This window comes from Scophthalmus maximus, chromosome 9 (assembly GCF_022379125.1).
Source record: "Scophthalmus maximus strain ysfricsl-2021 chromosome 9, ASM2237912v1, whole genome shotgun sequence".
NCBI lineage: Eukaryota > Metazoa > Chordata > Actinopteri > Pleuronectiformes > Scophthalmidae > Scophthalmus > Scophthalmus maximus.
In genome coordinates, this window is record NC_061523.1 from 20,703,718 (window position 1) to 20,720,000 (window position 16,283).

At 41.9% G+C, this 16,283-nt stretch overlaps 1 protein-coding gene and 1 long non-coding RNA gene across 8 annotated transcripts in view; one reads left to right on the top strand and one right to left on the bottom strand.

Annotated features, from left to right (window-relative positions):
• gria2b (glutamate receptor, ionotropic, AMPA 2b) overlaps positions 1–16,283 on the top strand; it is a 44,700-nt gene that overhangs the window by 20,169 nt on the left and 8,248 nt on the right. For all 4 annotated transcript variants that reach the window (XM_047334542.1, XM_047334540.1, XM_035649895.2 and 1 more), the window contains exons 3-11: positions 1,969–2,208; positions 9,790–9,986; positions 12,219–12,272; positions 12,395–12,553; positions 13,077–13,244; positions 15,188–15,292; positions 15,406–15,513; positions 15,733–15,939; positions 16,035–16,283. The exon at positions 16,035–16,283 is cut by the window's right edge and continues 119 nt beyond it. In XM_047334542.1, coding sequence (XP_047190498.1) covers positions 1,969–2,208; positions 9,790–9,986; positions 12,219–12,272; positions 12,395–12,553; positions 13,077–13,244; positions 15,188–15,292; positions 15,406–15,513; positions 15,733–15,939; positions 16,035–16,283 — 1,487 coding nt within the window. The remainder of the gene's footprint in view (positions 1–1,968; positions 2,209–9,789; positions 9,987–12,218; positions 12,273–12,394; positions 12,554–13,076; positions 13,245–15,187; positions 15,293–15,405; positions 15,514–15,732; positions 15,940–16,034) is intronic.
• The window catches only part of LOC118319481, a 46,127-nt gene continuing 44,468 nt past the window's right edge, over positions 14,625–16,283 (bottom strand). For all 4 annotated transcript variants that reach the window (XR_004795999.2, XR_004796004.2, XR_004796000.2 and 1 more), the window contains one exon: positions 14,625–16,283. This exon is cut by the window's right edge and continues 115 nt beyond it. This is a non-coding gene — a long non-coding RNA (uncharacterized LOC118319481).

Genomic DNA, 16,283 nt, shown 5'->3' on the forward strand with positions numbered 1-16,283 from the left:
TGATCAGTTTTCTACCCACTACGAGGCGTGGTCCTCTTTGAAATCTGTTTATTTTTGAACAATTATTTTTTCTAATAGACCCTATGCAGTTAATTATGTCAAACACATTTAAAAAAAAAATTATGATAGACATTATTCATGAAAAACTCATACACCCTCTTTCCCTGGGGTATTGGTTTCTACCGAAGGTTGTTGTTGGTACACACAACTCACGTAGCTCTCTGGTGCACGCTAACGCTGGAGGAGATACGCACTTAAAGGGGCAGTAAGTTATTCTGAAGCAATTCAAGTTTTGTAAAAATCTGCGAATATTTATAAATATAAAAAAAATCTTGTTTTTTTTTGGCACAGTCCTGGTCGGTGCTGCAACTCCACGGTTTGGGCTTTGTTAGGGCGTCAGACTCCCATGCCCGAGCGGTAAAATCACAACAACAACAACAAAAAGAGAAACAAGCTTTCTCCAAAATCGCTTACTGCCCCTTTAATTGCATTTAAATTATGTGGGCATAATTCGCTATTTTAGATAGTTAGCTAACCTCCTCTCAATGTCGTTGTTTAGCAATCTGTCACACTAGCTAGTGACCTGTGATAGGATTAGCATATAGCATCCTATTTAATACTGGTGAGCGGTTTGCAAAACGTGATGAATCACTTACCCCTATATAAGACTGAATATAAACTGGGTATGTCAAGTTGCTTTATTCGTTGTCAATTTTCGACCCAGGTTTGGCTAATGAAGACGCACGTTGCTTAGCAGCACAAGAAAGTTGCTGTAAATAATCACTGTATGTGAATCCTTGAAGCGGGAATTGAATCAACCTTTTTCCAAAACACCCTCTCAACGTAAAGATTGATGACGGAAGCGTCTTGGTGAATCCGTTGATAGCATTTCCTCATTCCCCATGTTGCTAAGACCACAGCAGACGTTCCTTAATGTCCCCTTTACGCCTTGAACGTTTCCATTTGATCGAACGTAGCTGTCTTAGCCTGCCATGCTAGGTAATATCTGACGTACGGATTCCATTTCCCTCCGTCAGCAGGTCATTTCTGTTATATCGTGGAAGAGGAAATACCTCATTAGATTAATTACTTTGGAGGGCACACGTGTCCAAGTCAATATGCCTGATTAACTTACATTTGATCAATACACATTTACAAGTAACATGCCAATCTGCTGACCCCGGTGCAATGTTAGAGAAACAGCCCTGCAACCTCAGGATTATTTAGACGTCCAGTGTTGTGTTTACCGGCGGTCCACAGTACCATTTTGTAATCTGTGCACAATGAATGTCAGAGGCCAGCAAAGGTTCTGTTTGTTTTCCATGCACGGGTCATGAATTATTGAAGAAAGGTGATTTTGAAGTCAACAATGTGATGGTGTAGTAGAAATAATCTTGCCATCTTAAACGCATACCCCCAAAAAAATGATCATAACAAGGAGAACCATTCAAGTTTAATGGCGTCCAGAGAAGATGTATTAATCCACAGTGGACACATCTTCGCAGCGGACTGTAGCAGACTGTGTGTTCCTTGCAACGTATTCTCATAGGAGAAGCCTGAAATGGTTTCCGCCTGAGCAGAATTCAAACAGAAGACACGGTGGAGCACAAACTGATATCACATATGATGAGCCCATACTCAACATCAAGTCACCCCCAACTATATCAGAGATCAACTCATAAAAGTTTCACATAGTAACTGGTGTTCAGTGGATCTTTGGCTGTTGAATACAAGCAGTCCCCTGGCGCAGGTTATGGAAAGCTATCCATTCATCAGCTGAAAGAGAAACTGGAGAAGATGTCCCTCAATAGCCCTGCATGGCACTAATGTGCAATAAAGGATCGTCATAAAGGTCTTGGATTTATACATTGTTATGAGTCATTGCAGAGTGTTTTCTGAAAGGAAAAAATCTCAGTGTCTCTACAGAGACCCTTACCCACTGACATACCTCTGTCCTCTTTTTTTCAGTCTGTTCGCAGTTCTCCAGAGGAGTGTACGCCATCTTCGGGTTCTACGACAAGAAGTCCGTCAACACCATCACGTCATTCTGTGGCACGCTCCACGTCTCCTTCATCACGCCCAGCTTCCCCCTGGACGGGAATCAGCAGTTCATCATCCAGATGAGACCGGATATCAAGGGGCCACTCCTCAGCCTCATCGAGTACTACAAGTGGGACAAGTTTGCCTATCTGTATGACAGCGATCGAGGTAAGACTTTTACACTGTTGTATTCATTTCCAGTTCTGACTCCCCCAATGAGTTGTCCCCAGCGTTGGAATCTTGAAATTACTTATTTTACAAAGGCTGCTGTCAACTGATCTGTTTTTATGTTCCCAATACAAAGTCTAAACTTGATCAAATGACTCCTTTTTTTCCCATTTTAACAAGACATTGGCTATTGCCATTTGTGAAGACAAAAGAATTCTGCCACTTCTGTTGCAACAGACAGTGGGTTGAATTTATGCAAAGGCTTTTTAAAACCAGTCAATTCCCGCTTAAACTGTGGTCATAAGCGAAACGTACTGTAGGCATATACGTGGTAGTTCAGGTGAAGCAATGTAAAGGGCATTTTGGTTCAGGGCAAATGGCTTGTCATACACAATCATCTCTAGCACCTTTTGTGTGTCATGTAATATCAAATGGAAGAGGGGCAGTCAGAGTCCTCTTCGACACAGTAGAGGTGGTGCGCCCTGCAGGCGTGGACCTCCACACTCTGGCCGTGGTCATGACATGAACCCACGATGCTTCACAGCTCAAACGTTGACCTTTCCGTCTGCAATCCTGTCTGCGGTTAGTTATCGAAGATTTTACGATTTAACCAGAGAAATATTACAACACCCACCAATGTTGTGAGGCTTGTGTCTACACAGAAGGCAGCGGTCGGCAGGCCTGTCACAATAATTACCTTATCGACTTAACGATAGCTCAATAACAGCCATTGTGTCTAAATGCGTGTTTGTCGACATAAGAATGAACGTCAACAACAGTCCAGCAAGTCCGGCTGCTTCTGTCCTCTCGTCTGTCCTCGTCGTATGTTTAATCTTCTCCTGGTTTGGTCTATAAAATGTCAGAAAATTATTAGAATTTTTCTAAAGGCCTAATGTGGCGCTAAACGCAAGTCGAAACTTTGGATAACATTTCTCTCAGGAGCGACACATATCGTGTAGGACTTGCACCCGCAATGTCCAATAGAACTATACGGCAAGCACACATGGTTTAGTAACAAAAAATAGTCTTAAAATGACGATAATATTATTAATTGCAATCATTTCTGGGACAATATATATTGCGTAACAAAAAGTAGTTATGTGACAGGCCTAGCGGTCAGTCTCACATGCGTCTGACTGTCCTGTTTTAATCAAACCTAAACGCGTAGCATATACCTCAAATAGAGTTTATATAGAAAATTGGATCTGTCATTGGTTGCCTTTGATATTTTTTTCATTGATATATGTAGTTAAAGAATATTTTGTTATTGTACACAGAGAGAACAACAGTATCTGCAGCAAATCGCCCCAAATCCCCAAATACCTTCAGATCAGGAGGGAAACTTTTGAAATATAAGAAATAGCACATTTTGAAGCCTTACCACAAAATGTGAATGGTATAACAACATTTGAGAACATAATATACAGTATCTTTTGTTTTTTTCCCTAGTTTTCGTTCTGATTTGATATTTTCCGAAGAATGACAACCGTAATAAAAAGGTATTTTTATTCAAAAAAAACCATGGAAATTGAAAAATCCCAGGGTATGTGAAGGGTTTGTTGAACATTTATGTCCTTTTTCAGCCCTGCACTGCCTCACAATCAAACGGTGAACTCACACTCTCACTGGGGAGCTACCTAGTCTCGTACCGTTGACCTCCGGGTCACTGGGGCTGAGTGGTGCTCACACACGCGCACACACACGCACACAAACGGGTGATTGTAGGATTTAAGACGGTGATTTCTCTGGTCAAGAGCACTTTCTCAGTGTCAAGCGCCGCCAGCCTCCTGTTGTCAATCACCCTGTCATATACGAACCTGCCCCAACACGATTTGTAGATGCTTCACGGAAAAGAGTGCTCGGCGATAAACAGCACTCATTGATCAGTCTGCCCGTTTACAGTAAATACAAAAAAATCATTAAGATGTCCCTCTTCTGTGGAATGTGTGCTTTTTTACGGAATGTGTGCACCTGTAATTTCAATCCTGGATGAGACCATGGTATGAATTTCTGCATAGCAGTCAAAGATAATAATGTATCAACCCTCCAACTGTAATATCCAGACTTACTTCATATTCAAATCTATCCTGTTTCTACCCTTTCATCCCTTTCATAAGCCATTCTTTTCTATTAGACGCTGATAGTGTCGAAAATCTGGAAATTAAATTAGAATATTTTTTTTAAACAGACATTTCTCTTACAGTAATTATCAACATGGTTCAACCCATAGGACATGTTTCATAAGCCTGGATGCTAGTTTTCTAAATGATCTGGCAACATGTGAGATTGAATATCACACACTGTGGCAGTGTAATATAGCGGACAAAATATACTTGAGTGTAAAAAGATAACAGCAAAGGGGCTGAAGAACGCACAATTTTCTAATTGTGAGTTATCTCACTTTGCTTTGTCATGTAACTCGTGTCGCAGTGGCGTCCGCTAATTGTGATTCAGTGACTTGTACCCTCGGAGAACAGTGCTGCCGCCTCCTGCGGGGACCATCGGGGGCTGAAAAAAAGGAAATCTCTTCTCCAGATAGAGTTCACATCCATATTAATACTGCCGCTGCAACGAAAGAATAGAATTAAGACCTCAACAGCATCCTGCTGCCGTGTCAGTTCCTTTCTTTTCTGTCTAAAAGGGATGCTCGGCTTTCCGATTCTTAAGCCCCCCCCCCTTTTTTACTTCTCATTGTAGAATGAAAATGTGTCATTATTTTTATTTATGAGAGGAGTTTTGTGATCATCAAAAAGTTTGGAACCATACCTGATGAATGCCCAAAGATGACTTCTTACAAGAACATTTAAATGATGTGCTGGCTTAATATGAATAAGAGGAATGGGATCTGCTCAGAGGAGTGGGATTGCTGCCGTCTATACACGACGCCGTAGTGCCAACAGCTTCAGCAGGATTAAGAGCATTTCTTTTTTTTAGTCTGTTTTACTCTCATAAACTCTCCCACTGCACGTTTCCCCCCTGGAACACATGCTCTGCCTTCTCTTCATCCACCCCCCCTCTGCTTTATCTCTCCCAGTACCCATCCCCACACATCTCTTTCCGCTTGCTCCACTTTCTCTTCATACGTCAAGCGTTCCCAGTCCGCCACCCTCCTCTGACTGATGGATCAAATACCCCCCCCCCCCAAAAAAAGAAAAAAATCAGAGGGCAGGTTTCAACCAGCTGGTTTTCGATTGTCCTCACACTGACCTGCTGTCGCTACCTTACGTCCGCGGTGGCAATAGAGAGCTTGTTGTGCATATTTCATCATTGCATGGCTGTCTAATTAGGTCAGTGTGATCCACTCATTCCCATGGCAACCAAAGAGTGGAGAGAGAGACCGAGAGGGAGAGCGAGAGATCGTAAGTGACTGAGGAGGGTTGGTTAGGGATGGGAGGGTGTGTGTGTGTATGTGTGCGTGTGTGTGTGTGTCTTGGGAGAGAATAGTTATGATAATTTTTATTGGAATATTGAGACTCGTGGTTGAACCAACACCGACATTGTCAGCTGCTGTCAGTGTGTAAGTTCAGATCATGGATGTACTGTATGTACAGTATGCGGCGCAGATAAGCTCTCTGACTGTTCTTCTTTGCATTCCTATGGCTCACTGAACGCCGCTGTAGGTTTCTTCCACACTAATGGGTTTTAGTTTTAAACGCATCAGTTTTGGAGACTTTGCGAAACGCTTCCGGACCTGTTCAAGTTTGAAAACTCCGGGGTGTCTTTTAAGTATGGACAGAAAGAAATTGGGATTTCCTTTGGAATCCTGATTTGGTGTTATCTAGTCACTGATGCTGTTTTGCAAGTATATACTGGCATGTACATGTCTGTTGTACGTGTGTTGGTATGGACGCAGATTATTTCTGTACGGAGCTAAAATGCTCATCTGGATTGAGATGGTTTTTCCCGTAGCCAGTGGCAACAGCTGCAGTCGGAGCCCTGATGGTTAGCTGGTGCACACACACACACACACACACACACACACACACACACACACACACACACACACACACACACACACACACACACACACACACACACACACACACACACACACACACACACACACACACACACACACACACACACACACACACACACACACACACACACACACACACAGTGTTGCAGCTAAATGGAGTTAAAGGGGACAAGGTTTACACTCATCAGGTGCACAGACTCATAATTCCAAATGTATGCGTATGATGCTCTGAACCGGCTCGGTTTGCAAATGAGAAGTTGTTTGCTAAAAGTTTGTTCAGTAAACTCAAAGGTGGTAAGAGATCCATTTTGTTTTTAGAACATCCTTCTGTCGACCCCAAGTGGGAAAACAAAATGCAATGAAACATGTAATCAAACAACTGAAACAGATCGTTTTCTATGCAGAATGATTAAATGTTATCATTTGGGTATCCAGAGGGTTTTATATAATTGTAATAACGTTTACATACTGAAATATCACTGTTGTCATGACAAAAACCGCATAGCAGGTTTTCTCATTTTATTCATATTTATTCTTACTTTTACTGACCCTCTATGAATTCATTCAAATGTTCCGTTTGCTTTAATTAGCACGTTCTACAACATTCAGGCCTTTAGCTATTGGAATTTCTTTGGACAAATTCAAACAATTAAATAATTCATGAGAGTATCTTAATTCCCGAGGCAAATAATTATTGCAGATTTGAATTATTTCCTTAATGGAGAACTGTTCTGCTGTCTTTGTTATATAAGAAAAGAAAACCTATAACCAGCACTTAACCAATTTATTTAAGTGGGTGCTTCAATTGGTATTATGCAGGAAGCGGACACGTATGCCTTGGGGAAGGCTGTTGGACCTTTACCATAATAATGGATGAGTTAGGAAGTAATACCTTAAAGATAAGAGATTATTGCTAATATGAAGCTGCATTTGTAGGTATTGAACTACTTTCCTCCATATGCATTATTTATGAGCATTTTTTCTTGCCTCATTTGAATAGTTTTGCATGATATTATGCAAATGCCCGCACATTCCCTTACATCAACTCATTGAGATGGTTTTGATCAATGAGCACCGAGTTAAGCTTTTGCGGTCAATGCTGCATCTGCGATGACAGAGAGCGGAGAAATAATCCCACTCACAAGCAAAACTGTTCTCATTTGCTACATGTTAATGTGGCGAATAACGTCACGTTGCTCTGCAAACTAAAGTTCACGTCTTCTTAGTCTCCCCTGGCCAATTTGGGGGCGGGGGGGGGTCACACATCATCTTTGTTCTCCGGCGTAATACTTGCGCCGTGCCTTTTTACACGGCTGACACAACGGAGGCTGCGAGCCAGGACACAACATATGTTTCATCCTAAACAGAAGCGATGGTAAACCAAGCTATCTGTGGGCTGCAGAGGAAATCAGAGGAGCCAAGTCTCCACGTGAGTTCAGGATTTAGCACGACAACAGAGATTTTTTTTCTTTCATAGTAAGGTTGTCTCAAGGTTCCCCGGCAGAGATAAATAGATAATTCCCCCGATTCATATATGCAGCATATTGGAGAGAGAGCGCCACAACATTAGATTTGTGTAAGCAGAGGCAGTGACGCGTGGCGTGGCAATATCTTCTAAAAAGTGAATCCGACGTAATTCAATACGGGCAAGTGATTGCATTTTTCAAACATCTTTGCCCGCGCTGAAGGTGTCTGACTGTACCACGGTCAAGAAGAAAAACATTATCCAATCTTCATCTATTTTTGAAAAGTTTGCTTGCAGCTATTTTCACTCGTGGTTAGGTGCGTTTCATCACTTGAATTCTACCTGAAGGGGGGAAAAACACTGTTGCTATGGTTATCTTGTGCCCTAATTTTGAACACTGGTTAAACTATTGACAAGGGGAGGGGAATTTTATTTTATCTTTAAACTGCAGCAGAAGTGGAAGCCTTGTTCAAATGAAGTTAAATATATGTTTGCGTATATTTTGGTCAATAGACAACTTTCTTTCATTTGAAACTGTGTTGGCATTACCTTTGCCGAGCCATACATCAGTCACAACTAGCCGCCCGGCTATGCATGCTCATGTAAAACACTGATGACGCTGCTATTTCAGAGGTTTTTCTAAAGAATAATGCAAATACGATTTTAAAAAGTGTGAAATTAGAAAAGGAAAAAAAAATCACTTTGGTATAAAAAGCAATTTGCAATGACGTTAAGAAACATTGACAACCTAAAGAGCCACATTACGATCACATGCCTGACACAGTGGCAGTCATGCCAAAGAGACCAATCATCAAAGTATATAATTCAACCTTAATCACACTTACTGGAGAATCAACGTTCACCTTTACATTTTGCTGATGTCCTTGCATCATCGTCATTGTAAATCACCCCGAATTCCAATTATCTCATTTAATAAGCATTGATCAAACAGTCATATTTTACCAGACCATAACGACCCTCACTGTAATTGTGATGTATAGCTCATTCAGATAAAACTGCAAGCCTCCATTTTCCTCCGCGCCGCCATAAAACCGCCGCAGTGTCGCATGAAATTGATTACATCTGTAATTCACTTCGCTGTGGTAAGGCGGAATGAAACACTCGACCCTTTTATCAAACCGCTCTCCAACTGCCCTCCGCAGGCCAGGGATCAATACCAGCAGAGATTTTTCCGGCTGTGAAACGAGATAGAGAGGGTGATATGAATAGAAGTGTATGAATGGATTCAAATGGAGACTGTAGGGGCTTTGCCTTTGACAGACTGCACTTCAGATTGATGGGCAGCTGCTACAGGTTTTGTTTTTTATCCTCCCAAAACCAGGCAAACAAGACGGGGGGGGGGGGGGGGGTGTGGGGGTCCACCGTCCATCAATAGCTGGTTTCAGTCAACTCAGGTGTGGCTTCGTCCCATTCCTCCCTCCACCATCCCTCACTGGCTTCCCACCAGCACTCAACCACACCGGAGTTGGGTGGTAATGGTGTATAGGAAGGAGGAATGGGATAAGCAGTCTTCGGTAGATAGCTGTTTGGACTAACGCAATCCCCCGCTCAGCATGTGGCCCCCAGCAAAATTCCTGCTTTACTTATTTGCTTGTTCTGAACTTTTTGGGTTTTTAACACATTCCGCCGAACAGCGAATTAAGATTGGTTATAGTTGTCAAACATTGTTACTGTTCAAGAAGAAGCTTTACAGATCCATGAAAATGATCGATGACACAGCTGAAATGTCCAAGACAAGCAAGTTAATGGACTTTGGGTAGAGACTGTTTTGTCACCGTCGTCACACAGCAGCGATATGAAATGTCTGCTGTCGGAGCAGACAAGTGACTTGTTAGACCCACTTTCCTCCCACATGTCGGTCGGGGTTCGCGCCAGAACTCCTGTGACTCATCGGGATGAGCTCTTTACATAAGGCGCAGAGTTTCTGTACAAAACTCCACAGAGTTTGACTAAGCAGACAGTGAACGCAGTCGATCTGCACAAAAGAGATAAAAGAACCGTGTTCATCCGTGTCTGTCTCGCATTCTTACTCTCTTTGCTCCGTTAGTATCACTGTACCCTTTGCTTTGTGAAGTTCCCGTTTGCACCTGAATCCACATTCCCATCAATCCTGCAGGCCTGACGACGCTACAGGTTGTCCTGGACATGGCGGCGGAGAAGAAGTGGCAGGTGACGGCCATCAACGTGGGCAACCTGAAGGACGAGAGGAAGGACGAGGCCTACCGCTCGCTCTTCCAAGACCTGGAGAACAAGAAGGAGAGGCGAGTGATCCTGGACTGTGAACAGGACAAAGTCAAAGACATCATGGACCAGGTGCGCTGCGAATTGTTCTTATCATTACTTATAGAACGGTACGTAGTAATTTTCTAAAACTCCATGTGGATTTTAAGTAAGGGCAGCAGTACGTGAATGAAGAATTGCTAGATATGCTAGATATCAGAAAGGTTTTTGCAGAAATATATGCAGCATCAGAATTGTGAGAGCATCAACATTTGAGTAAATTCATGAACCTGCAGTATTGTATCGAGAACCTGCAGTGCTACTCTCATTCTGACATGAATTCTTATATATGTATGAAAAGTCCTCACTGGAGCTTCAGTGGTGTTGTTGTGTCCTGTATTTCACGTGTCAGTAAGTGGAACTGCTCTGTACTTCAGCCTGTTTAAAGCCTGTTAGGTGAACCTGGGTTCAGGTAAAGAAACCGTGGATGCTGCTGCCATGTTTTTCCGCTGTTTGAACAAATAGTGCACTTACTGTACAGCAGCCGTCTGCTGTCAGGGAGGCAGATTATTGTGGTTTGGTCAAGTTATAATGGGATTTCAGATTGCAGTGGTGGTGCAGCGACAAGTGATGAAAAAAAAATTAAATAGGGAAAGGATAATAATTCACATGCTGTACACTTTTTTTTTCTTTTGTGCTTTGCTTCTGTATATTTCTAGAAGTTACACTGATGAAAACAAAACATGTGATGATGAATTGTTGCTGAAACATCTCCTGATTGCTGCCTGTATTTATTTTGCTGATATGAGTTCCCTCATTCCGAAGCTATTTGAATGCAGAGGGATTTGATTTTATTGTAAGTTGTGTGTTTTCTGTCATGTTTTAGACTTTTTGCAAAAGCATTTCATCCATAAAATATATCTAATTTTACCAACGCACCACAGTTTTTCTTTTAATGACTGGTAGATGTAAGTGAATGTGAGTTTTTTTTTTTTTATTGTATTTGATTCTGTGTTTTGCAGTGTGATGTGAGATTAGGCAACACATTCACTTTCACTCAATTAATTCCAGCAGGTTTCAGCTCGACAAATTGTGCTTTCTGATTATCAATTAATGTGGTTAAATTGAATCCATTTCAACTTTGCATGACTTGAGGCCAAAAGTGACATTTACATGAAGTCAAACAAGAGACAAAAGTGAGGAAGAGTCATAAAATCAGTGCATTCACTGATTCCTTCAACAGAAATATCGATCTATAGTTTAGTAACTTTAGGCAACACTAGCCCCATTTTGCGTATGGTTATACTTGATCAAGAAATTATTCACCTACAAGGTTTCAAAAGTCACATAGTCTCACTTTAGGTATATCACAACTCAGTTAACACTCAACCCAAAACAAGACGGCTGCAATAAATCAAAATAAAGATTTTGCGCAATTCATTTTAACCCTCTTATTTGTTTTCGGGCATTATATCAAATCAACCCCATTGTCCTTTAATTATCCCTGCAGGGCAAAAGTGATACTGGACAGAAATATGTGCCTTTGATACAGCACCTAGAGAAACAACGTCACATGGACCCAGCAGTCCAGCGGATTTAGAAAAGCACTGTAACTATTATTACACTAATTGTTCGTTTGGGTCTGTAAACAAAGCTGCAATTAAAGGTGAAACAGATGCACATGAACAGGTTATCTTTACTCCAGCTTTTACCCACGAGAGATGCTTGTCGATGAACATTTAAAGCACGCTGACATCTTTTTAACCGAATATTGAATTGAATCAGTGCCTGCAGCCGGGGGGAGAAAACCGATTCCGTTCAGGTGGAAGTTTTTTTTTTGTCGAAGACATTAACATATACAAGACATTATTATTCAAATCTGCCTCAAGTAGCAGCCCTGACAAACGGAGGTGCCACTCAAGCAGAGGGATTAATTTCAGGTGTGTCATTTATGTAAGGCACTGAATTGGGTATCTCTGTTAAGCAGCATTTGTGACCGCGAACGCATCAGTATCTTTATTTTTTTCTGTGATAACCGCCAGGGCTGTCTGTCAGCCATGTTGGGGTTGGGATCGACAAATTGTAATGTCTGAATATATTATGTTTGGATTTGTGTGGTTTGGATATTGACATTATTATATGTATGATTGTGTGTATGACATCTCCCACTGTGACACATTTTGTCCATAAAGGCATTACAATGGGAAAAAAATGTATAGAAGTCAAACTACAGTAATTCAGAGGTTTTGATTAAGTCAAATCTTGTTTGCTTGAGACTTGGTGGTTTCTTATAATTTGCTATATTTGTGTGTCTCATTTCTACAGGTCATCACAATTGGCAGACATGTTAAAGGCTACCACTACATTATAGCCAATCTGGTAAGTTCAAACTACTTCGTCACTTATTAAGAATTGTGTTATCTCCGTCATTTATAACTCCATGTACTGTTATGCAATGATCACAAAGGCAATAATGGGGATTTTCATTGTCACGTTTTCAGGGATTCATTGATGGAGATCTGACCAAAATCCAGTATGGCGGTGCCAATGTTTCGGGCTTTCAGATTGTTGACTTTGAGGATCCTCTGGTGTCCAAGTTTGACCAGAGGTGGGAAGCCCTGGAGGAAAAGGAGTATCCCGGTGCTGACAGTAAAATAAGGGTAAGTGTGTGTGCAAACACTCACACACACACGTTTGTCTATTTCTTTTCCTTTCTTTATTGGCGGGGTGGGACGGTTGGTTGAAAATGTCTTTGTTAGCACTTAAATGTGCCCGAGTTGCTCTAATGTCTTGGTAACTTCTGTCTCCCTCTGCACCCCCCCCCCCCAATTTACACTCACATGGACACGCTCTGTGCATTATTAAACACATTGCTCAGTAAATATCCTCACGCAGTGCTACACAAGCCTACATACGGTGCATTTTCCCCTTGACCCAAGAGATGTTTGTTTTTTTACAGGATATGTTTTTCCTCATAGTCTTGCAATGTAAATACAATTACATGTTGAATTAAGAGGATTATTTATGAAATATTCGGCCCATACAACCTCTCTCTCTGGCTGCATAAGCAATACTTTTCAGCAAGTTTGCTGGTCTTTTCATAGTATTTGTTGAAAAATAATAATAATAATAATAATTTAGTGAATCCTACCGCCATAATCTCTCCCCATTGTCCTGTCCTAGTACACATCTGCGTTGACCTACGACGCCGTGCAGGTGATGACGGAGGCTTTCCGCTACCTGCACAAGCAGCGCATCGACTTCACCAGGAGGGCCAACAACGGCGACTGCCTGGCCAACCCTGCTGTGCCCTGGGCTCAGGGTGTGGAGATCGAGCGAGCACTGAAACAGGTAAAACACACACACACACACACACACACACACACACACACACACACACACACACACACACACACACACACACACACACACACACACACACACACACACACACACACACACACACACACAGAGAGAGATCCTTTTGTTGGCAAAGCCTTGTTGCCGTGGTAACAGGAGATCTCCCTCAAGAAATACAAAAACGGCCACAATGGCAAGAAAGTGCTTCACAGAGATTGATTAAAGAATTTTTTTTCTCTTCCTCCCACCACACGGTTATACTGACAGCTGCTCTTCAGAGGGCCGACAGACTGTCCGCTGAGCTTTGATGCGAGGCAAGATTGGCTTCACCCCTGCTGGGTAACGAAGCCTGACGGCCAGGGCCAAAGTGAACGTGTATTTTATCTTTCTCTGAGGTTTTTTCAGGTGTTGGCCACGCGATTTTGAACTTGGAATACGAGTCAGAATTGAGGCAGAGTGAAGTAAAGTGAAGCCTTTTAAGTCGAGAGAAACGGATAACAAATATCAATAGAGCCTCTGACTTTTATTCTGACCTCTTGGTTTTCTGAAAAGGTTTACTTCTGAAATCATATGATGGCTACTACCTGCAGGAGGAGATTAACCTTAGAATTTGTGTGCAATTTTTAAACAATGCATGCAATCAACCCACTGACAGTATCCTCAAAAGCTTTCCCCTTTTTCTTCTCCCTGTGTCACTACCACTCTGACTCATCCATCCGAACTTGGAGAAAGTTCCCCGTGCTCCACCGTTTTGGCCATGAGGCAACCATCTGCATCCAGCCATAAGATTTTTGTGATGATTGAAGTTGTCAGTCGATAACATCTCAGAGGAATAATCAGCACTTGGCATGGATGCCATCGCCCGGTATACCCAGGGAGTCTGGATGTGCATGTACAAGATGAGGAATAGCTGCCTGAAGCCACGCGATGAAGACAAAAGGAGCTACTGGGTGGGGATGAGAGCAGATGATAAATCTATCAAACAGGCTTGAAATTCAGGATTTCATCCAAAATCAATTATGTTGCTTTCCAAACCTCTTCACCGACATTTGAGGATCTTTTGTTTATTTAAGATACGTGTAGTGTGGTCCTTATGGCCCTTAATTATTCCATATTAAGTGGACATCATATTTTGCCTACTTTTCTACAAGGACAGAGTGAAAATGTCAGTGGCTTCATGTTTTTTCTCCCCTCTCCAATAAAGGTAGTGCCCTGGTGTTCAAAAATAATTGCAGAGGTTCTGCGTCGAGCTACAAAGTGGCAGAAAGACAAAAATATTTCAGATCGCGACACGGATTGTTGCAGCAGAGAACGTCAATTATTTAATCTATGCTTTTCTACACTGGCTGGAAAATCAGACTCAAATCCACATTGATTGAACTATTATGTATTATTATAGGCGACAATACAATGCAAAGTATTGGATGTTGGGTGGAGAACAAGCAGTGACAATACACAAACATTCACGTCTAGAATGCAAACAAAACAACAATCTAAACTAATATTTCCATCTCACATCTTATTTTATGAGTTGCTTGACAAGGCTGAACAATTTGACAACAAATCAATCAATAGTCACTAGTACCAAGTATTATTATTATTTTGGATAATACCTCTTTTAATCTAAGATGTTCACTCAAAAACAGAACGTTTTGAGTGATTATCTCTCAGCAGTTGGCTTTCATTAAAATACTATCACAGATTTTTCATCAATCACCACATTCCATCCGATATACCATCTGTAAAAATCTCCTGGGTGTCAGGGTCCCCACTGTAGCAGGAACGTATTTAAAAGGAGTTAGCTTTTTTTTTAAAAACTGTGCTAACTGTCCTCTACCACATTAACTCACAAGCAACTTCCTGTTATAGTCGAATGCACTATGATGAATTATGTAAGACATAAAAAAGGAACATTTTGATTTTGTTCCTCTAAGGTCCGTGTGGAAGGCTTGACGGGAAACATCCAGTTTGATCAACACGGCAAGAGAGTCAACTACTCTGTGAATGTGATGGAACTGAAGACTAATGGTCCCGTAAAGGTGAGCATATTAAAAAATGCAATCAAGTTGAAACGTGGATGGTTTGAATTTGAGTTTTGTATATTTTTTTGGTACACATGCGGTCGTCAATAATTTCTTTTTTATGCCAACAGATTGGATACTGGAATGAGGTGGACAGAATGGCTGTTACCAAATCTGATGTGTTCGCAAATGAATCAACAGGAATGGAAAACAAAACCGTTATAGTCACCACCATCTTGGTAAATACTGCATCTGTGAAATTTTGCCTTCAGATTGGCAGCCACAATAATACCAGGCTCCTTATTTCCTCCTGACTTTGTTTAAGACCAGAGCCCTCTTGTATCCATAATGACCTGTGAGCCCAGTGTCTTTGAGCTGTCAGCTGCCTTCTTTGTATTGTAATTAAAACCCATTTGTGCTAAAACAGTATTTTCTTTGCGCTTGTCTCCGTCCTTCAGGAAGCTCCCTATGTAATGCTGAAAAAGAACGCTGACCTTTTCGTAGACAATGACCGCTACGAGGGATACTGTGTCGATCTGGCGGCGGAGATAGCGAAACACTGCGGCTTCAAATATCAATTGAAAATAGTGGGGGATGGGAAATATGGAGCCCGAGATGCCGAGACCAAAATCTGGAATGGGATGGTGGGAGAGTTGGTGTATGGGGTGAGTTATTCGTTTAGGTCTCGGACGACATGGAGTAATGTTGATTTACAACTTAAATATGAAGTGTTGTTTCTTTTTGTCCTTTGGTCTGATAGAAAGCAGACATTGCCGTGGCTCCCCTGACCATCACTTTGGTACGAGAGGAGGTGATCGACTTCTCCAAGCCCTTCATGTCTCTGGGGATCTCCATCATGATAAAGAAGCCACAAAAATCCAAACCAGGAGTCTTCTCCTTCCTGGACCCGCTCGCCTACGAGATCTGGATGTGCATAGTGTTCGCCTACATCGGCGTCAGCGTCGTGCTGTTCCTCGTCAGCCGCTTCAGCCCGTACGAGTGGCACACC